This window comes from Papaver somniferum, chromosome 3, assembly GCF_003573695.1.
Source record: "Papaver somniferum cultivar HN1 chromosome 3, ASM357369v1, whole genome shotgun sequence".
In the NCBI taxonomy this organism is placed as follows: domain Eukaryota; kingdom Viridiplantae; phylum Streptophyta; class Magnoliopsida; order Ranunculales; family Papaveraceae; genus Papaver; species Papaver somniferum.
This window is the reverse complement of record NC_039360.1, coordinates 136,947,790-136,970,781: the sequence shown is the minus strand read 5'-3', so window position 1 is coordinate 136,970,781 and position 22,992 is coordinate 136,947,790. Positions and strand designations below refer to the sequence as shown.

At 36.2% G+C, this 22,992-nt stretch overlaps 1 protein-coding gene across 1 annotated transcript; it reads right to left on the bottom strand.

Annotated features, from left to right (window-relative positions):
* Nucleotides 1-15,426: 15,426 nt before the first annotated feature.
* Nucleotides 15,427-16,479, bottom strand: LOC113361666. The gene is made up of 2 exons (XM_026604834.1): nt 16,191-16,479; nt 15,427-16,101 (listed from the first exon to the last, which is right to left on the bottom strand). Exons 1-2 carry the CDS (start codon nt 16,464-16,466, stop codon nt 15,490-15,492), a joined length of 888 nt encoding a protein of 295 aa, XP_026460619.1. The 5' UTR covers nt 16,467-16,479; the 3' UTR covers nt 15,427-15,489.
* Nucleotides 16,480-22,992: the final 6,513 nt, after the last annotated feature.

Here is a 22,992-nt window from a genome sequence, read left to right as displayed (position 1 = left end):
CAACGACGAAGATCTATACAAGGAACCGTGGAACTTCATCAACAAAAAGGTATGTGAAGACTTGAACTTATCTATCACTCAAAAGTCTATCTATTCTATCTCCTACTTCTTATAAGACAAAAGTTGTATGCTATATAGACTAGATCATACACATTTGATATTTCGAGCTGAGTATTCAATGCTTATCTTTTTCTCGAAATCATGTGCTGGTAAAGCGTTTCGCTTTGATCAGGTTTATCTTCACCTAGTGACAAAAGTCATGAAAAGTTTCAATCACTTTGAGAATTGCTCTGACGTGAATCGGTCTGTGAATAACGACTACATAACGTCCTCTGAGAATGTCTCAATGGTTGAAATTAGAGTTTAGATTACATAACCATGTATTCCTTGTACCGAAGTTTTCGAACTTTGTTGATCAAGAAAAATCGGTAGGATTGTGGAATTGGCTTTGCCAAGTCCGCGAACTGGCGTAAGTTCTCGACCCGAGAATTTCTGCTGAGTTTGGAAAACTCAACCGATTGAACTTAAGTCCGCGAACTTGTTTGTGAGCTTAAATGGTTATGATATAAATATGTGCTCTGAACATGATACATTAAATTACTAAGGAATTCTTTTGCAAACCGTGGCTATAATGTTCATGAGCCGATTCAATCAAATCGTAATCATCTTTGATTCAATTATGTCTTGTGTATACATAATATCTCATAGCAATTGAACAACTCTTAACTAGTTCATTTGAAGTCAATTGAACTAGTTATGATGAAAAAGAACCAGGTTAATATGAGATGCTCATATGGTTAACCTTTTGGTTACTATGTTGAACCAACATACGCGTACACGTTTGGGCATGGTTTTCACGAACCCAGTAAACTTTTGCCAAGTGTGTATGACAAGCTTTGTTTTTCGATCTAACGGTTGAGAAATATTAGCTTGGATCTAAATCAGGTTTTCATCTAACGGTGAATATGGATTGCTTTGTAACTAAGGCAAAACCCTGATTTGAAGACTATATATAGGAGACTTCTAGCTAGAGCAAAACTTAATCCCCACACGTTTGTGTGCTACTAGTGCGCTCGCTAGAGTCGATCTCCATTAACCTTTGATTTTCTTCTCTAAAATCAGGTTAACGACTTAAAGACTTCATTGGGATTGTGAAGCCAGACCGATACTACTTTTATCGTAGTTGTGTGATCTGATCTTGCATTTTCTATCGTACGAGTACAATCTTTGATTGGCTTGAGATCTTGAGAGTTCTCCGATAGGCAAGATATAAAAGTAGTCACAAACGCCTTCGTCTCATCGTTTGTGATTCCACAACATCTTGTTTCGCTAGTCGATTGGGATTGTTGTGAGGTGAACAATTAATCTAGGATGTTCTTCGGGAATATAAGACCGGATTAATTGATTGGTTCTTGTTACCTTGATTTTATATCTAAAGACGTAACAAAACCTAGGGTTTATCTGTGGGAGACAGATTTATCCTTTGATAGACTTTTCTGTGTGAGACAGATCTGTTTATTGTTAAAGCCTGCGATTTTGGGTCGTATCAACTCTTGGTTGTGGGTGAGATCATCTAAGGGAATCAAGTACGTAGTATCCTGCTGGGATCAGAGGCGTAAGAGTGCAACTGTACCTTGTATTAGTGGGAGATTTATAGGGGTTCAACTATAGTCCAGTCCGAAGTTAGTTTGCAGTAGGCTAGTGTTTGTAGCGGCTTAATACAGAGTGTATTCAATCTGGATTAGGTCCCGGGGTTTTTCTGCATTTGCGGTTTTCCTCGTTAACAAAATTCTGGTGTCTGTGTTATTTATTTTCCCATTATATTTTATATAATTGAAATAATACAGGTTGTGCGTTCGTGATCATCAATTGGAAATCCAACCTTTGGTTGTTGATTGATATTGATTGATCCTTGGACAATTGTCTTTGGTATCGTCCAAGTTATCTCTCTTTGATAAAGACTCGCAGATTTCTATTTGCTTGAGTAAAGATCAAATTGAGAGATTGAGATATAAACTCTTTGATATATCTTTTTATTGATTGAGTCTGACTGTCTAGTTGATTCTCATAAAAAGTATATTGGAGTTTGTCCATATAGATTGCCTAAACTAAATATTGGGTGGTGTTGTTAGACCCCCGGTTTTTCAGTATTGTTTGCGTCCGTGAACTTGAAGGTCCCATATGTTGTCAAAAGTAATGTTATTCATGAATTGGTAATCGAATGAATAGACTTTTGACATATACAAAAGTGAAAGCCTATATTGTCAATTTATTTGATGGAAGATAGGATAAAAAAAACTTTTTTGGAACAAGGATAAAGTCTATTATATTGTTATGCAAATAATGATGGAAAATTGAATAGATCCTTGTATGTATTTCACGGTATTGATCTTGATTGATACATTCTTTTTGTATTACCGCGAGGCTCCGTAATTTGTCTTATGTTAAGCACGATACGACTAAGTTGATTATTATGATTGGCTTGGTTGGTTGTTCCGTAAGATACTTTATGTCGAGCATTTTGAACTAAATTAATCATCTTGGTTGGTTATTTAGTTATTTGCTCCGAAAGTCTTCTTTTGTCGAGCAAAACCTTTGACAATTAAATTGATTACTTTTGTGATTAATTTGATTGTGTATTCCAATTAGATTAATTATGGGTTCTCTTGTAATTAGTCTAATTGAGTATTCACATATTCCACAAGTCCTTGTGTGGAGTATATGAAAGGCTGCTAATCATGTTCTATTGGTTAATGTAGTCGTTTACTCCGTAAAGTTTTCCTTATGTTGAGTATTTGAACGATTGAGTTAGTCATCTCCGTATGATTATCTTAGTCGTAGCTCCGTAAGTTTACTTATGTTGAGCACAATCAATTAAATTGATCACTTTTTGTGGTTTTGATTTAATTGTGTATTCCAATTAAATTAATCATGGGTTTACTTGTGATTAATTTGATTAAGTTTGGATATAGAAAATCATTTCTATGGTTTTTGGTGTCCAATTAAAAATCCTTCTTTTCTTTCGAAATTAAGGTCGCTCTTGTTGTTTCTTCGGGAATGGCATCAAATGGGGGAGAGTTCTTTTGAACTTGTGCTTAATGGTAATATCTTGCGGGGTGTGCGGATGTGGAATTTTAAGGGGTTATCTTGTATCTTTAAACTCCTTGATGAATGCAGTTAGCTTCGGATTTATGATTGCATCTAAATTAAGTTGGTATGTATTTTTCTTTTGGTATATGAAACGTCTCTTCTCGGAAATTTCATTATGATCCCTTTCTTGTACCTTTGCCAATTTTATTGACAAAAAGGGGGAGAATTAATGTGTAGTTCTATTACATATACGTAGGGTTTTCGGATCATTGTGTAAGGGGGAATGGTTTCCATGTGAAATGGAGTATTGACTAAGGGGGAGTGATACATATCACCATAGTACTATTGTTGAAGTCGTGATGGAATTGGACTTTGATGTTACATAATAATGCTATGACATTGTATAATAATGATTGAGAATCTCGATTTCTCTCATTGTTATAGCTACGGATCTTCGACAATAGTGATACTAAACTTACAACCTTTGGCATCAATGGAGTACTTGGAAGGACGAAGATTTCGGGGAACGTTGAAGATTAGGCTATGGAATAGGATCCACTAAAGTTTATCTTTTTTGTATTTCATATGTATTAATAGTTTTGTCACTAAAATTGATAAAGGGGGAGATTGTTAGAGCATAGCTCGGTCGACCTCGCATGCGTTGCGATATCAAGCATGTTTGTCAATGTTAGTGATCAAAACTATGAGTCTCAATTTCTAGTCTATTATAACTAAGTCTCGGACTAGGATAGAAAAGTGTAGTTGAGCTCAAGGACTTCATGGCAATTCATCATACGACGAGGAAGATCTACTCAAGGAACCGGTGGAACTTCATCAATAAAAAGGTATGTGGAGACTTGAACTTATCTATCACTCAAAAGTTTATCTAATCTATCTCCTACTTCTTATGAGAAAAAAGCCGTATGCTTTATAGACTGGAACATACGCATTTGACATCTCGAGCTGAGTATATCTCGCGTATCTATATCTCGAAATCATGTGTTGGTAAAGCGTTTCGCTTTGATCAAGTTTATATTCACCTATTGACGAAAGTCATATTGTTTCAATCACTTTGAAAATTGCTTTGATGAAAAATAGTGTAACAACTGCATAACGTCCTCTAAGAATGTTTCAATGGTTGGAGTGAGGGTTTAGGTCGATATAACCAATGATGGATATAAGCATTGTGTGGAAACACATATGTGCATAAGTCCTATTTCTTAATCCAAAGTTTGCGAACTTTGTTTATTCAGAGAAACCGGAGGAATTGGCTTTGCCAAGTCCGCGAACCAGTTCGCAGACACAACCCGTGAACTGTCGGAGGTTCTCATATCGAGAATTTCTGTTGGGATTTCCTATAATTCGTTTGTGTGCTAAGTTCGCGAACTGGAGGAAGTTCTCTTACCGAGAATTTCTGCTGAGTTTTGGAAAACTCTGTCGGTTTACCTTAAGTCCACGAACCTTGCGAACTTGAGTGGGTTATGATCTAAAGTTGTGCTCTGAACATTAAACTTAAATTACTAAGGAATGCAGTATGCAAACCGTGTCTATAAAGTTCATGAGCCGATTCAATCGAATCGTCTTTGTTTCAATTGTGTCTTGTGTAGTACATGAGATTTCCTTCCAATTGAACAACTCTCTAACTAGTTCATTTTGAAGTCATTTGAACTAGTTGTGGTGAAAAAGAACAAGGTTGATATGAAATTCTCATATGGTTAACCATTTGGTTACTATGTTGAACCAATACACTAGTACATGTTTGGGCACGATTTTCACAAACCCAGTAAACGTATACCTCAAGTGTGCGTGTCAAGCTAAGTTTTTGATCTAACGGTTGAGAAATATTAGCTTGATTTTAAATCAGATTTTCATCTAATGGTGGAGATTGATTGCTTCGTTACCAAGGTGACTTGAGGCAAACCCTGGTTTGAAAGACTATATATAAGAGACATCTAGCGTTGGGAAATACTAATCCCCACACGCCTGTGTGATACTAGTGCTCTCGTTAGAGTAGATTCTCCTCTAACCTTTGGTTTTCTTCTCTAAAACCAGGTTAACGATTTAAAGACTTCATTGGGATTGTGAAGCCAGACCGATACTACTTTTATCATAGTTGTGTGATCTGATCTTGCATCTTCTATCGTACGAGCACAATCTGTGATTGGATTGAGATCGTGAGAGTTCTCCGATAGTCAAGATAAAGAAGTCATAAACATCTTCGTCTCACTGTTTATGATTCCTCGACGCCCTCTTGTTTTTATAACGGGTAAGGCTGTTGTGAGGTGATTGATTAATCTAGGTTGTCCTTCGGGAATATAAGACCGGATTATCAATTGGTTCCTGTTCACCTTGATCTTACATCATAAGACGGAACAAAAACCATGGTTCTTCTGTGGGAGAAAGATTTATCCCTCGATAGACTTTTCTGTGTGAGACAGATTTGTTTATTACCAAGTCTGCGATTTTGGGTTGCAGCAACTCTTAGTTGTGGGTGAGATCAGCTAAGGGAATCAAATGCGCAGTGTCCTGCTGGGATCAGAGGCGTAGGGAGTACAACTGTACCTTGAATTAGTGGGAGATTGATTGGGGTTCAACTACGGTCCAGTCTGAAGTTAACTTGTAGTAATCTAGTGTTTGTAGCGGCTTAATACAGTGTGTATTCAATCTGGACTAGGTCCCGGGGTTTTTCTGCATTTGCGGTTTTCCTCGTTAACAAAATTCTGGTGTTTGTGTTATTTCTTGTCCGCATTATATTTGTTATATAATTGAAATAATACAGCTTGTGCGTTTAAGATCATCAATTGGAAATCCGACCTTTGGTTGTTGATTCATATTGATTGATCCTTGGATATTGGTCTTTGGTACCGTCCAAGTTATCTCTCTTTAATCAAGACTCGCAGTTTGCTTGAGTAAGATTAAATCGAGAGATTGAGATATAAACTCTTTGATATATCTTTTTATTGATTGAGTCTAACTGTTGATGAGTGCTAAAAAGTGCATATTTCTATATATTTTTCTTGGCATTTAACTCATATTTTGTGCATTAATTCTACATTTTATCCCATATTCTTTATTTTCTTTGTTTTCAAGAATAAATATTTTTATTAATTAATTTTGCATTTTTAGGTAATAAATAAAGTTTGGATGAATAGCGGAGCGGAAAAGAGCAGAAAAGCGGTGAAAAGCCGGGAGGAATTACACAAGGAAGCCGCGAAGAATGTTGTGCACAAGACCAAAAGGCTAGAAGTGGGCTTGAAGAGGAAGAATTGTTCTTAAAGAAGATATGGGCTTGGCATACCCAATGCCCAAAACCCTCACCCAAGTCCATTTCCCATATCCATACCCGTTTCCCTTTCTAGCCGTCAGATTGGATCATCTCAGCATCCTACGGTCGCAGCATCGCCATTACATCAAAGTCTGAAGCTCCTGTCTAACACTACAGCACCTAACTCCATCTTGAGCCGTCAGTTTCGTTGTATCAGGAATCCAACGGTCGCTCATGATTTGTCTCCATCTAGCCGTTAGATCCGTCCCAGAAGATATTATCCCACGGCTCAGCTTCGCAAGACATCAAGATTTGTTGTACCCGCCTCACACTCGAACAACCTAACCCTATACCATCCCAACCAAACACCCCCTACTCCAAAAATATCGAACCCATCCTCTTCTTCCCCCTTCTGTGCACAGTGACGCCATCACCACCACCTGCTCCGTCTGCCACCACCACATCCACCACCAAAGCCATCATGGCTCCTACCAACTCTAAACCCCATCATTACTACCACTTTCACCTACTTTATAGCCTTCTAATCTATCAATTTCACGCCTCACCGATATCAGAAACCCTAGAGGTGAAATTGGTAGATTAGGTTGGAATAGAGTTGCAATTAGAGCATGGGAAAAGCAGGAGAAGAAGAGAAGGAAGCATGGGTCGAGACTATTGAGATGAAATCAGAGAGTTAGGTGAGTGAATTTCGTTTTTGGTGAAACCCTAATTTTTGGGGATTTTGATTTTTTTTGAGCTCGCATGTATAAATTGAAGCTTTGGGTGTTGTTATTAGGTATGCCTGGATTAGCCAGAGCACCACCTCAGATGCCTGGATTAGCCAGAGCACCACCTTAGAGGCCTGGACTAGCCAGTGCTCTCTACTGTTACTTCTTGTTTAATTTCAAGTTCAGTAATTTCAATTGTATTTGTTCACCATGTCTAGTATGTTCTAATTACTCTTGCTAGGGTGTAGATGAAACCCTTAGTCATATGTTGAGAAAATTTCTGTTCAATTTAATGCTCTTATGATGTTCACTGTTGTAGGATGATTACTAGCTAAAGCATTCAAATGCACTTGTGATGAGTTGTACTGTGAGAAGACAGTTCATGCTAGGAGTGAATTAGATAACATAGCTAGAATTATTATCCATTTTATCCTGTTAGGGATGATAGTTAGCTAAATTGATCAAATGAACCTGTGATAGGCTGTACTGTAAGAAGACAGTTTATGCTAGGGGTGAGTTAGTGAGAATGGTTGGCATATTATCCATTTTATCCTTCCCTGGAAAGGAACAAGAACATAAGTTGAATAGGTATTGCCTTAGCTTAGGATTATTAGGTGGATTCAAATGCCCTAGTGCTTTTAGTCACTGTCACTAGAAATAGTTAGAAAACAACACCAGCTCCCTCCTTGTCCCTGTGGACTTCCCCTTATTTGCTCACTCACTACTTTAGATCCTGTATACTTGCAGGTTTAGGTTAAAACATAGTTTTAGGACTTATTCCTTGAGCTACCAACTGTCTATTCGATTCTCATAAAAAGTATATTGGAGTTTGTCCATATAGATTGCCTAAACGAAATATTGGGTGGTGTTGTTAGACCCCCGCTTTTTCAGTGTCATAGTATTATTACACAGTGTCAAAGTCCAATTGTATCACAACTTCAACAATAATACTATAGTGATATGTATCACTCCCCCTTAGTCAATACTCCATCTCACATGGAAGCCACTCCCCCTTACATAATGATCCGAAAACCATGTGTATTTGTAGTGTGAACTACATATTAATTCTCCCCCTTTTTGTCAATAAAATTGGCAAAGGTACAAGAACGGGATCATAATGAAATTTCCGTAAGAGACATTTCATGACTAAAAATAAAAAATACATACCAACTAATTTAGATGCAATCATAAAGCCGAAGCTAAATGCATTCATCAAGGAGTTTAAAGATACAAGATAACCCCTATAAAATTCCACAGCCGCACACCCCTCAAGATATGACTATTAAGCACAAGTTGAAAAGAACTCTCCCCCATTTGATGTCATTCCCCAAAGAACAACAACGAGCGACCTTAATTTAGAAAGAAAAGAAGGATTTTATTGGACACCAAAGACCATGAGAATGATTTTCTATTTCCAAAAAACTCAATCAAATTAATCACAAGTAAACCCATGATTAATTAAATCGGAATACGCAATCAAATTAAACACAAAAAGTGATCAATTTAATTGATTATGATCAGCATAAGTAAACTTAAGGACCTACGACTAAGTTAACCAAAGAGAATGATTAGCCCAATCGTTCATATACTCAACACAAGAAAAACTACGGAGTAATAACTAAATAACCAAACAAGATGATTAATTTAGTTCTAAATGCTCAACATATTGTACCTTACGGAACAACCAACAAAGCTAATCATAAAATAATAAACTTGGTTGTATCGTGCTCAACATAAGACACATTACGGAGCCTCACAGTAATACATAAGATATGGATCAATAAAGATCAATACTGTGGAATACTCAAGGATTCATTCTATCTTACATCACTATTTGCATAACGATAATTAATAGAAATAATCCTTGTACACAAAAGATTTTAACATATCTTCCATCAAAAATTGACAATATAGGCTTAACTTTTGTATTTTTCCAAAAGTCATTTCATTCTTTTAATCAATAAACGAATACTGATCACAAATGACTTTACTTTTGACAAAATATATCTGTACTTCTCATGGATTCAACAAAAATAGCACTTTTAATTGAAAGACATAATCATCCAAACCATTGTGCCATAAAAAGTTATTACATCACAAAGACATAAAATTTTAGGTCCAACCAACAGAAGTTTAAACAGACAACGTAAAAAATTTTAGATTGTTCAACATATCAAAGCACAAAAGGAGACTAGTTAATCATCTCATAGAAATCTCTGGCAATTTCATAAAAAATTTCACCCAGTTCAGGATAAGCATTCCTTGCATAATCCATATGCTCCTTCAAACAATCAACTTGTTGCTGAAGACGAATGATCTCAGGACTGGATGTAATAGATGATCTTGACATCTTCTCAATGCTCTGCATGATCAAGACCTTGGGTCCTCCAAGATTAGTTCCAACAGAGACAATGTCGAAATGACTACAAATTCTTGAGATTAGACACGGAAAGCCAGGGGTCTTCCTCGAAATCTGTTTAACACTTATCATTTGACGAATAATAAGACCATAAAAATCAATGTCCCTCCCTTCGACAACATAATAAACCAGTTCAGCAAGAGGCTTGGTCCATACTGGTCTATCAATTGTTCTAGGCATTAAGTTTGCCAACAAGAGTTTTCCAACAACCTTGAGAAATAAAGCAGCCTCATGAACATCAATCTTGCCATCATTCCAAGTAACATCCTTTGAAAGAAGGAAGTTTGAAAGTGCATTCGGTGAGAGTCTTTGATGCTCTGGTGGTGGTAAGAGAAAATTGCCAGGTCGAGATATATCCAAAAGTTCAGCAATAACTTGTCTGGTTACAAGGAAGGTTTTTCCCTTGACCATAGTTTTGAGGTACAATCTTCAAAATCAGGATCATGCAGGTTCGCATAGAACTGGGATGTCATTTCTAAATGCGCAGTTCCCATGGGGCGAAGGATAATTCCCCATTCATGATTTTCAAAAAACTTAGACATAAGTTCAGAGGGATCATAAATCCTTTCCAGAATAAGGTTCTTCTTACTGTATTCTACATAATAGTCACGAGCCTTAGAATCGACAAAACTAACTCATAAACTAGAATCATAAAAGGATTCATCAAGATTTTGGGTACCCGAACTCTCTCCACGATTAGCTCTTTTCCTAGAAAACATTCTTGATAAAGTATGTGAACGAGAAGTATTAGAAACTTACCTGGTTCGCGCACTGTTTCTAATGGTAAAGAAGCAACTTGTTGACAGCTTCAAAAACCGATTGTAACCCAAAGTACGCGAGCTTCTATTTAGTTCTCAGACACAAACCAAAATTAATTTTGTTAAAAAATGAGGTACGATGAGAATGGAGGAAGGATCAATTTAGGTTCTTCTCCGTTTGCGAACTGAAGAGACTAGAGAAGAAGGAGAAGCGGACAAGGAGATCCTCTTTCCCTTTTTGAAGTGTCATGGAATCATTCTGACACATTTCGGAATGATACTCGCTCATGAAGCGGTTTAGGTTCCATGTATGTGAACCACGCGTGTGCCATATAAGGACTTGTTTGGTGCAAGTTAGGAGTGATAGCTCACACATAGACAAACGACGAAACTTGCATACCATGACACCAGGAGAGAGTTTCCTTCCAACAAATCTTAATTCTTCCATTCTTAGGGAAACACCAAGGAATTGTTTCTACAGGTTTTTCAACAGACATCCAGAGAGCACGGTAAGACTTGTGTTTCTGATTTCTTATTTTAAACCTTATGAGAATCAATTTCTTCAGATAATTTTTTGTACTGCGAAGGGAAACTCTTTTGATAAAAAGAGACGTCCTAGATTCTTCACAAAAAAGGACAATACTATTATCTTGATAGGAAGTATTAGGAATTGAACAGTGAATCGATTCATGCTTTGAAGTGATATACTCAGATGACTGAGATTTAAACTCCTCTTGTAATACGTTTAGTTTAAAACCAGAAGGATTACACAGAGGAGGAGTATTGCACTCACTGATTAATAAATTAATATCAACCTCAACATGAGTATTATTCATCATAACTTGACTGAGTCTGACAAGGGACTCTTGTTCCTTCTGGAGAAATGAATCAACATCAGGAGAAACACTTTCAAGTATTTTTTTCAATTCCTGAGAATACTTCGAGGGATTTTAAACCTGGTGGAGGTTTAGAAAACATTTCTTCTACAGACATGAAAAAATCAGTCATGGAAGAAAATTATGGAATCCCTGGATCTGGTGGTGCATTTATTGAGTTATCACAACTGTCCATAGAGTCAGATCGCTACAAACACAGACTTTAGGTTCTTAAACGTGTTTGTCTGCTATGATACCAATTAAAAATGGGGGTCTAACAACACCTCCCAATATTTCGCTTAGCAATCTGTATTGACTAACTCCGAAATACTTTGCTAGAGAATCAACTAGACAGTCAGACTCAATCTAGATAAAAGTATCTCAAGGAGTTAATATCTCTCTCTTTTTTGATTTACTCGAACTAATAGAAATCAGCGAGTCTTTAATCAAACACAAGGAATAACTTGGATGGTACCAAAGACTAATATCCAAGGATCAATCAATGGCAATCAACAACCAAAGGTTGGATTACTCTAACTGATGATCTAACGCACAACCTGTATTATTTCAATTATAAAGATAAAACAATATAATGCGGAAATTGAAATAACACAGACACCAGAAATTTTGTTAACGAGGAAACCGCAAATGCAGAAAACCCCCGGGACCTAGTCCAGATTGAACACACACTGTATTAAGCCGCTATAGACACTTGCCTACTCCGAGCTAACTTCGGACTGGACTGTAATTGAACCCCAATCAGTCTCTCAATAATCCAAGGTACAGTTGTACTTCCTACGCCTATGATCCCAGCAGGATACTGCGTACTTGATTCCCTTAGTTGGTCTCACCCACACCTAAGAGTTGCTACGACCCAAAATCGTAGACTTTGACAATAAACAAATTTGTCTCACACAGAAAAGTCTATTAAAGGATCAATCTGTCTCCCACCGAAAAACCTTAAAGTTTTTGTTCCGTATTTTGATAATAATCAAGGTGAACAGGAACCAATTGATAATCCGGTCTTATATTCCCGAAGAACAACCTAGATTAAACAATCACCTCACAACAATCTTAATCGTATGGTAGCGAAACAAGATGTTGCGTAATCACAAACAATGAGACGAAGATGTTTGTAATTACTTTTTATATCTTGCCTATCGGAGAAATCAATCTCAAAACAATCAATATGATTGTACTCGTAAGATAGAAGATCCAATATCAGATCACACAACTACGATAAAAGTATTATCTGTCTGGCTTCACAATCCCAATGAAGTCTTCAAGTCGTTAACCTGGTTTTAGAAGAAGAAAACCAAAGGTTAAAGGAGAATCGACTCTAGCGAGAGAACTAGTATCACACCGACGTGTGGAGATTAGTTTTCCCAATTGCTAGATGTCTCTTTTATATAGTCTTTCAAATCAGGGTTTTCCACCTTGGTAACGAAGCAATCAATATCCACCGTTAGATGAAAACCTGATTTAGATTCAAGCTAGTATTTCTCAACCGTTAGATCGAAAACTTAGCTTGTTATACACAAATGAAATGCACGTTTATAGGTTTGTTAACTGTACCCAAACGTGTACACTTGTTGGTTCAACAATAGTTAACCAAAAGGTTAGCCATGTGAGCATTTCATATCAACCATGTTCTTCTTCACCATAACTAGTTCAAATGATTCAGATGAACTAGTTAGAGAGTTGTTCAATTGCAAGAAAATCTTATGTAACTACACAAGACACAATTGAAGCAAAGATGATTTGATTCATTTGAATCGGATCATGAACTTTTATATCCACGGTTTGCAAACTTGCATTCCTTAGTCTTTTTAAGTTTAAGTTCAGAAATCATCTTTAGATATATAACCTTCTAAAGTTCGCAGACTAGGTTCGCGGACTTAAGCAATCGGGTAGAGTTTACAAACTCCAGCAGGAACTCTCGGCAAGAGACTTTCCGCCAGTTCGCGGATTGGGTTCGCGGACTGAGTTCGCGGACTAGTACTCATGCGACTAGTTTGTCGACTCCAGCAGAATTTCTCGGTATGAGAAGTTCGGCAGTTCTCGGACTGAGTTCGCGGACTTGGCAACAAGTCATTCTTCCGGTTTCTCTTGATCAACAAAGTTCGCAAACTTTGGTTCAAGGAATAGGACTTGTACATAAATGTGTTTCCACAACAATGCTCATGTCCATCACTGGTTATGTTATCTAAATTCTCATTCCAATCATTGAAACATTCTTAGAGGACGTTATTTAGTTGTTACACCATTTCTCGTCAAAGCAATTTTCAAAGTGATTGAAACATATCATGACTTTCGTCACTAGGTAAAGATAAACTTGATCGAAGCGAAAAGCTTACCAACACATGTTTCGAGATATAGATAGGCAAGGTATACTCGGCTCGAAATATCAAATGTGTATAATCTAAGTCTATATATAGCATACGACTTTTTGTCTCAAGAAGTAGGAGATAGAATAGATAGACTTTTGAGTGATAGATAAGTTCAAGTCTTCACATACCTTTTTGTCGAGAAGTTCCACCGGTTCCTTGAGTAGTTCTTCTTCTTGTATGATGAATCGCCATGAAGTCCTTAAGCTCAACTACACTTAATATCCTAGTCCGAGACTTAGCTATAGTAGACTAGAAATCAAGACTTATAGTTTTGATCACTAACATTGACAAACATGCTTGAGATAACAACGCATGCGAGTTTGACCGAGCAATGCTCTAACAGTTAACTAATTGCTAATCTCATGATCTTGTGACAATGATACTTTTAAGTATGTTGATTTTAGTTTAATTTAAAGTAATTGGGACATTCTAATGTATATGTAACTTTCTCTGTAATAACCTTGGCTTGATCCTTGGTTTTTCTTTTTTCTTTTTAATATAACCATCTCTTGCGGAAAAGAAAAACAAATAATAAAATCTTCGTTCACTTTGTTTTTGTTCATCGACGTTGCTTGGTCCTGCTCAGATTGTCTCATTCATGACATAAGTATAACCACATGATAATTTGTCAATCGCAAAAAGCAAATGACCTGGCAAACACGTCTAGCCAAATCAGTTAACTGAGTGACCCACTTTTAGTGGGCCTTATTTATCACCTACTTTATTAATCATGATGGCCGATGTTAATTGGCTCCACGGTTCCACCTCGGTTCTAGTTTGCTCTCTCCTCAATCGTATAGCTAATACTGGAAATATAGATAATGAAATTAAAGCTTTATAAAATTATCGGCAGATCCTGATTTAAGATTCGCAAATCATGCCTTAATTCATGTTTTAAGGATTGATGATTGTGTACGCTGGATTCTAGCCTCTAATCTCCCATCGTGTTAACCGTTGAATCAAGTATCAACTAGACCGCGCGTATGTCACGAAAGAAGAAGCACGTGATATTTTTCTCACGTGTATCCAAATTCTTTCTACACGGCCAAGACACCACGAATACGATAACTAAAGTCTTGTGTGAATGTTACGAAACCCGTTACATATGAGAGTTGGTTTCAATGTTTGTCCTTTTTAACATTTTTCACAATCCCCTCCCGGCCTCCCATGTTGAGGTCTCAAAAAAAAACAACGCTTTAGAGTGATATATAATATAGATTACGTTTAGGCTAACCTTTTATGAACTAGATTGGACTGCTAAATTGGTCAAAAAGTGTTGCAAATCAAGAAAAAAATGTGGAAAAAAAATTAACATTACTTCTGGCTACTTCTTTCTCCTAGCAATTGTTGGCAGTTCAACTACCAACGAATTTGAAATGTTGAACCGTTCAGCGTTCAAAAAGTAACGTAAACGCTAAACAATCCAGCGTTGAGCGAATACTTCATGGAATCAAAGCTGAACCGTTCAGCGTTTCCCTGGACGTTGTTCCATTCAGCGCTCGGCGGTGACGCTGCACTGTACAGCGCTTGACTGTTTTCCCTCCCAACGGCTATTTTTTCCGGAATTCCATTTTCTAACTCCATTTTCCAAAATATGAGAACTCCATTTTCTAAATGTTTGCCAAATTTGTTCCAATGGTTGCTTGTTTCAAATTTGAGAATTTACCAAAGTAAAGGAAAAATTTTAATTACATTGCAAAACAAGATTACAATATTTTTTATTGAAGAAATTAAAAAAAAAACATTAACATTAACATTAAAAAACAAGGTTAAATTTAAAATAACTTTAAACATAAAAAAAAAAATACATTGAAATTGAAATCCTAGTTCTAAATAACTTAAAACATAAAAAATACATTGAAATTGAAATCCTACTTCAAAATAACTTAAAACATAAAAAAGTACATTGAAATTGAAATCCTACTTCCAAATAACTTAAATTATTACTAATATATCATTTTAATTTAGGGGATAAGTGGCAATCCATAACGGGCTAAAATCTCGGTCTTCCATATTTTGTTGAGGGGTTTCTCCCATTCCTGTAATTCATCAAAGGGTTGACGTAGGATCTTCATGTCTGATTCTCTTTGCTGCGTTTGTGCCAAAATGGAAGAGTTTTCCATGTCCTTCTTCAGATACTCTTCCTCTGTTTCATATTTGGCCATTCTTTGTGCGTTTTCAAGAAGTTCTATGAGTTTATCCATTTTTTCATGTGATTTCTGCGATGCTTTAGCCTCACGAGCCCTTTTCTTCGCTTGATCTCTCCCTTCACTTCTAACATCATCTGTTTGTTCGAAATAGCGTCTTGTCTTTGATATGTCCGAGGTTTCAGAATTATGAGTAGATGAAGTGCCACCAAACCTTGCCATATTTTGCAAATCTTCATCCATATTATCATCTTCATTTTCTTGAGTAGCTTGAGTTTTTTGACTAGGTTGAGTGAAAGTACCGACTCCATCATCATTATTCACCGCAGGGTTGTAATTAGGTTGATAGGTCTTCAGGATCTGGAAAACCGATTCGTGCTTCCAAAGTCTTCCAAACTCTGCTTCATAATTCTCTTGTCCACGACGATACTGGGAAAAAAATGAAAGGAAAAATTTAGAGAAAGAAAGAGATCAAAATGGAAGAAAGAAAACATTAAATTTTTTTTTGAGGTACTTACATAATCCGCCTCCGTCATCCCCGTAGGTTTGTTTCGGAAGTATAGCCTAACATGTGAAAGATATCTCTTCACTTCAGATCTCAATGAGTTGCACTTTGTTCGCAATGCTTTTCTTTCTCTTTCGACACCATTGGGACCTTTTCTTTTATTGTACTCTTCAATTATCTTCCCCCAAAATATTGCACCTTTTTTATCTTTTCCACAAATCGGATCGTTTCTCGCTATGACCCAACTATAGATTAGTGCCTCTTCTTCTCTTGTAGCAAAGTGTGCCATAATTTTGTATGAACAAAATTATGCGAAGAAGAAGAAGAAAATCAGTGAAGAAGATAATCAATTGATTTTGGTGTGAGGGATGAAGGACAAGTAGTCCTCTATTTATAGGGAAGCCTGAAAATATAGCTGTTGAGGTTTTAAACGTCCACTAAATCTGAGTCGTTGAATATGCAACGGTCATCTTGATCTGATGGCTGAGATTGCTGAACGCGGTTTGGTTCAGCGTCTAGCGCTGGATGATACAACGCTAAGTTTCCTGGCGTTGATTACGATACGGTCACTTTTGATCTTGCGGCTGATATGCGAAGCGCGGTTTGGTTCAGCGCTGGACGCTGTTTGATTCAGCGCTCCGCCAAACGGCTACATTTTCAGGCCATACTCAGATCACTTCCTATCATTATCAATTCATCCATACAAACTAAATTATCATTATCATTCATTTTCATCCACACAAACTAAATTATAATATAGTTATCAATTCATCATACAAATAATCAAATAATCAATAATTTCATATTCTTCATCACAGATAATGAAATTAAACCCTAAAAATACTAAAAATCAATTTCAATCACATATCATTAAAATCACGCAAACGTATCATCTAAATCATGCGTTGTATCAACTATCAATCATCAATTTCATCAAGTTTTTATTATAATAAAAAATCAACAAAAAAAAAACCTAAAATTTCAAATCCTTACCTCAATCAATTTTGTGGACGGAATTGAATGAAAATAGGCTCAAACGATCAAGAATTGGATGGAGCATAAACCCTTGGAAGGAATTGAGAAAAAACTTTCTAGAATTATTGATCTAGAAAATCCATTTTCGGGTGTGTTTGAGGAGGAAAATGAAATGGGGGAAGAACTGAGGAAGAAAGGCTTTTGTCGGTGGGAAAACCCCGATTCTTAGACGCTGCACAGTGCAGCGTTTCAACTTAATTGACCAAGTCAAACGCTTCTCGGTTCAGCGTTTCGCTGCTAGATTCGTCCTCACATAGGACTTAGGAGGTTGTCCATGCTGACGTGGATGACCAATCTAGCAACTAGATATCTAGCCCATAAAACTAAGTCTTAGAGACCTGTTGGCTGTATGTATGCTGAAGAGTCCATTGGCTTGGTCGCATAGCGCAGTATGTTTGAGCTTTTGAGAGGAACATCACTGCCCATAGAGATCAGAAAAGAAAAAGATAAAAAGATAACACGTTATGTGTATAAAGGCATACAGAATTTTTGTTGTAATTTACTAAAGGCATGCATGTAATAGTAACGTGGAAATGTCAGCTAATGCACAATAGTGTTATAAGCCAATAAAAACCTTGAATGCGGCTAGATTCATTCCAAGTAATATATTAACGTGATAATATTTTTTATAAACCTCCCTAACATTCCAAAAGGTAGGATCAATGAGACAACACCTGTGTTAGAGAGGGCCAGCAAACAACAGCTCTTACCATAAGTTGACCCATGGGATAAATTAATATTTAATACATAAACACGAAACTAGATTACATATACAAAGGAACTACTACTAAATTAATATTTTAACCATGGGGAATATAAGTTAATTAGCTGTAATAGGATTTTTTTTTTTTTTCATTTTTGTTAATAGAATTTAACATGACAAACTTCGAGAAAAAGAAATTTTCTGGGCCTTTTTCTTTTTTTGGTTCAAACGGTTGTAAGTAAAAAGAAGAAGCAATGGCCAATTGGCTATTATATATCAATAATTTTGGGTCCACCGGGATGAATCGCGAGTGACACAAAAACTGCGGTTCCCACAATTGAAAAAAAACGGCCCCTATAATTCTCTCTGGTGGGCCCAGGGCTGTCTCACTCGGGGTTTACTCCCGGTATTTTGAGGCGTCAACGTAGTATTACTCATTGTATATGCACCCATGAATATGTCAAAACTGGCAAAGTCTAAAAGACATACATAGTACAAAAATTGTAGAAATGAGAGTGCAACTTCTTTTGTTCATTTTCTTATTTGTTTTGTCTGTAAATTTTAAACTAAAAACGATTTGACTTTTCTTTTTTGTTGGACAACCGACATATTTCAATTCAGTCGAATCAAAATCGTGATTATATGTTTGCCTACAAGAATAACAAAAACATCAAAATATAAAATAATCAAAACCCTAATACGAATAAGAACATCAATTACCAGTAGATCGCGAAGAGAAAGAGCAATAAACAACAAAAATATCCAAAATAATTTTTTCAATTTCGATTTCGTTGATGTCTTTGGTCTCTAATAAATTGTTTGGATTGTAGTAGATTGAAATTAAATTAAATAATTTTGATACCATTTGATAAATTTTGATATGAAAAGAGACATTAAAAAGTCTGTCTACTCACCTTGTTTTTATCTCCTTGTAAACCATTCGACTAAACTCATGGGGTATGACATGTACGTGATGTGGATATATATCCAAACAATGTTGATGTTCATGTGTTGTCCTCAACTATGCCAAGTGTAATGCACACAATGTTAGGTTTAGCTTGTTTGTTTTCCTTGATGGTGTTTGTTTAGTGTTTGACTTTATGGAAATTTACCATAAATAACATCTTAAGAATTTTATAAGGTATTTGTGATAGGTACATTTCAAAAACCGTGTGTCAAAAATATGTGCAAAACCACGCAAGAAAGCAGCAAAACCAACGCGTGCAGACATAGTATAGCTTCTAATTACATTTAATAGTGTAAAAACCAATTTGCTACATAAAATAGTAAGCATTTGGCACATAAATTTGCCTATTTCATGGATCAAATAGTGTGGTTTACGTTCACGCATAAACCTTTTAATGTTGACGCGTTCCAAACTCAGGCTGTTAGTGTCATCACCCAACATTAGTATAACTTTAGTGGACTGTACAATAGATCTTAGTGGACTTTGAGGAAAGAAGTGGTATTTGACAATAACAGGAAGTTCTCTTTTTAGAAGAAAAAACCTGATAGAAGAAAAAAGTTGCAAGAAGAAAAAAGAAAAAAGTAAATCCCCATAATTCAAACTTATTTGTCTCGTGTTGTAATAGAAGAAAAACCAAAAAAGGCAAGTACACATAGTTACGTCCAACGTTTTCATCTTCTAATGTTTTTAGATTTATTTATTTAAATTCTAAAATTGATTTGGAAGATGATGTTTGCAGTATTAATTTTTATGGTTTTATATATTGCAATATGTTAAGGGATATGTGTGTTTGCGTTCGTGATCTATTATTGTCCCATACGATGTCAAAAGTTATCTCTTTCGTATGTCGATATGCAAATATTGATACAAGATCAATGAACTCTTGACAACCAAAAGTTAAGCATATTATGTCATTTATTGATGGAAGATAGGTTAAAATGTTTTGTTTACAAAGATTATGTCTATTATATGTCGTTATGCAAATAGTGATGAAAATATAATGAGTCTTTGTATTTTCCGCAGTATTGATCTTCCCTGATCCATATCTTATGTATTTACTGTGCGGCTCCATAAGTCTTCTTGTGTGAGCATTTCCAACTAGACTAATCATAGATTCGTTTGTGGTTATTTAGGTTGTGTATTCCGATTTAATTAATCATGGGTTCTCTTGTGATTAATTTAATTGAGAATTTTGAATACAAAATCATTTTTGTGGTTTTTGGTGTCCAAAGAAATCCTTATTTTCTTGTAAAAGTAAGGTCGCTCTTGTTGTTCTTTCGGGAATGACATCAAATTGGGGAGAGTTCTTTTGAACTTGCGCTTAATTTCCATATCTTTGTGGGGAGTGCGGCTGTGGAATTTTTAGGGGTTATCTTATATCTTTATAAACTCCTTGATGAATGCATTTAGTTTCGGCTTTATGATTGCATCTAAACAAAGTTGATATGTACTTTTCTTTGGTCTTGAAGCGCCTCCGTGAAAATTTCATTAGGATCCCGTTTTCGTACCTTTGCCAATTTTATTGACAAAAAGGGGGAGAATTAATATGTAGTTCACACTACAAATACATATGGTTTTCGGATCATTATGTAAGGGGGTGTGGTTTTCATGTTGAGATGAAAGTATTATATAAGGGGGAGTGATATATATCACCATAGTATTGTTGTCAGAGTTGTGATACAATTGAACTTTGATGTTGTGTAATAATACTATGACACTGTATAACAATGATCGAGTGCTTTGGTTTTCTCATTGTTATGGTTACGGATCTTCAACAACTATGATGCCGAACTGAACATCTATGGACTCATAGGAGTACTTGGAAAAGACGAAGTTTTCAAGTAATGTTGAAGCATCAAGGATATCAAGCATGTGGACGAGAAGCTACAAAATTTTATCTATTTTGTAATCCATATGTATTGATAGTTGTCACTAAAATTGACAAAGGGGAAGATTGTTAGAGCATTGCTAGGTCAAACTCGCAAGTGTTGCTATCTCAAGCTTGTTTGTCAAATTTAGTTGTCAAAACTATATGTCTTGATTTCTAGTCTACTTATAGCTTAGTCTCGGTCTAGGACAGTTAAATGTAGTTGAGCTCCAGACTCCATGACGATTATCTTACGAATACGAAGAACTACTCAAGGAACCAGTGGAACTTCATCCGACTAAAAGGTATATGGAGACTTGAACTTATCTGTCACTCAAAAGTCTACTCTATCTCCTACTCTTGAGACAAAAATCGTATAAGTATGATAGTTTTCATACATACACATTTGTTATTTCGAGCCGAGTTTACTCGCCTATCTTTTTCTCGAAATATGTGTTGGTAAGCTTTCGCCTTGACCACTTTTCATCTTTACCCATGACAAAAGTCATGATGACGTTTCAATCTTCAAGATATCTTTGATGACGATAGTCGTGAATAACGATTGTTGTAACATTAAAGAAGAATGTTTCAATGATTGAAATGTAAAGTTGAGATTACCATCTACGGATATAAGCATATATAGTATGTTTGCATATTAGTGTATAAATCCATGTACATGAAACCAAGTGTGTGCATATATGTGCATGCGGTATTGGTGAAGGAGACAGGTTGGTACGCGTACTGGCGGAACTTTCCTCCCGGAAAATTTTGCTGAGTTTGGAGCTTACGAACTCATAAACCAGTCACCTTAGGTACGCGTACCCGTATGCGTACTAGCGGAACTTTTATTCCCAAAAAATTCTGCTGAGTTTGGAAACCAAACCCAACTCAAAATCCGGTAGCTAAGGTACGCATACCCGTACGCGTACCCAATCTAGTTATTTCTCAAATCGGTAGTTCATGAACTTAAAACAATAAATTATAAGGAATGCAATCTTTGCAAACCGTGGATATATTGTTCATGAATTGATTCAAATGGATCAAACCGATTTTGTTTCAACTGTGTCTATGCATAAAGACCTAAGCAATTGAACAACTCTTCAACTAGTTCTTTTGAGTCAATTGAACTAGTTATGAGAATGATGAATATGGTTAATATGAAAGTACTAATATGGCTAACCATTGGTTAACTATTTGTGAACCAACCAAGTGTACACGTTTAGGTACGTTTACTCAAACCTAAGTGAAATAAATTTCATTTGTGTGTGACAAGCTAAGTTTCGAACTAACGGTTGAAAGATATTAGCTTGGTTAAATCAGGTTTTTCATCTAACGGTGAATATTGAATGCTTTGTTACCAAGGTAACTTAGACTGCACACCCTGATTTGAAAACTATATAAAGGGGAACTCTAGAAACTGGAAAAACTAATCCCCACAACTCCTGTGTGATACTAGTTGGTTTTGTTAGAGCATAGCTCAGTCGACCTCGCATGCGTTGCTATATCAAGCATGTTTGTCAATGTTAGTGACTAAAACTATAAGTCTTGTCTCTGACTAGGATAGGAAAAGTGTAGTTGAGCTTAAGGACTTCATGGAGATTCAACGACAACGACGAAGATCTACACAAGGAACCGTGGAACTTCATCAACAAAAGCGTATGTGAAGACTTGAACTTATCTATCACTCAAAAGTCTATCTATTCTATCTCATACTTCTTATGAGACAAAAGTCGTATGCTATATATACTAGATCATACACATTTGATATTTCGAGCTGAGTATTCAATGCTTATCTTTTTCTCGAAATCATGTGTTGGTAAAGCATTTCGCTTTGATCAGGTTTATCTTCACCTATTGACGAAAGTCATGAAAAGTTTCAATCACTTTGAGAATTGCTCTGACGTGAATCAGTCTGTGAATAAAGGCTACATAGCGTCCTCTGAAAATGTCTCAATGGTTGGAATTAGAGTTTAGATTATATAACCATGTATTCCTTGAACCTAAGTTTTCGAACTTTGTCGATCAAGAGAAATTGGTAGGATTGTGGAATTGGCCTTGCCAAGTCCGCGAACTGACGGAAGTTTTCATACCGAAAATTTCTGCTGGGATTTTTCCAAAACTCGTTGTGTGCTAAGTCCGCGAACTCAGTCCGCGAACCCAGTCCGCGAACTGGCGGAAGTTCTCGACTGAGAATTTCTGCTGAGTTTGGAAAACTCAACCGATTAAACTTAAGTCCGCGAACT

Coding starts and splice junctions, on each gene's coding strand:
- LOC113361666 (XM_026604834.1), bottom strand. CDS start 16,466: ATGGCACACTTTGCTACAAGAGAAGAAGAGGCACTAATCTATAGTTGG. Junction 16,102..16,190: donor GGATGACGGAGGCGGATTAT/GTAAGTACCTCA, acceptor TTTTTTTCCCAG/TATCGTCGTGGACAAGAGAA.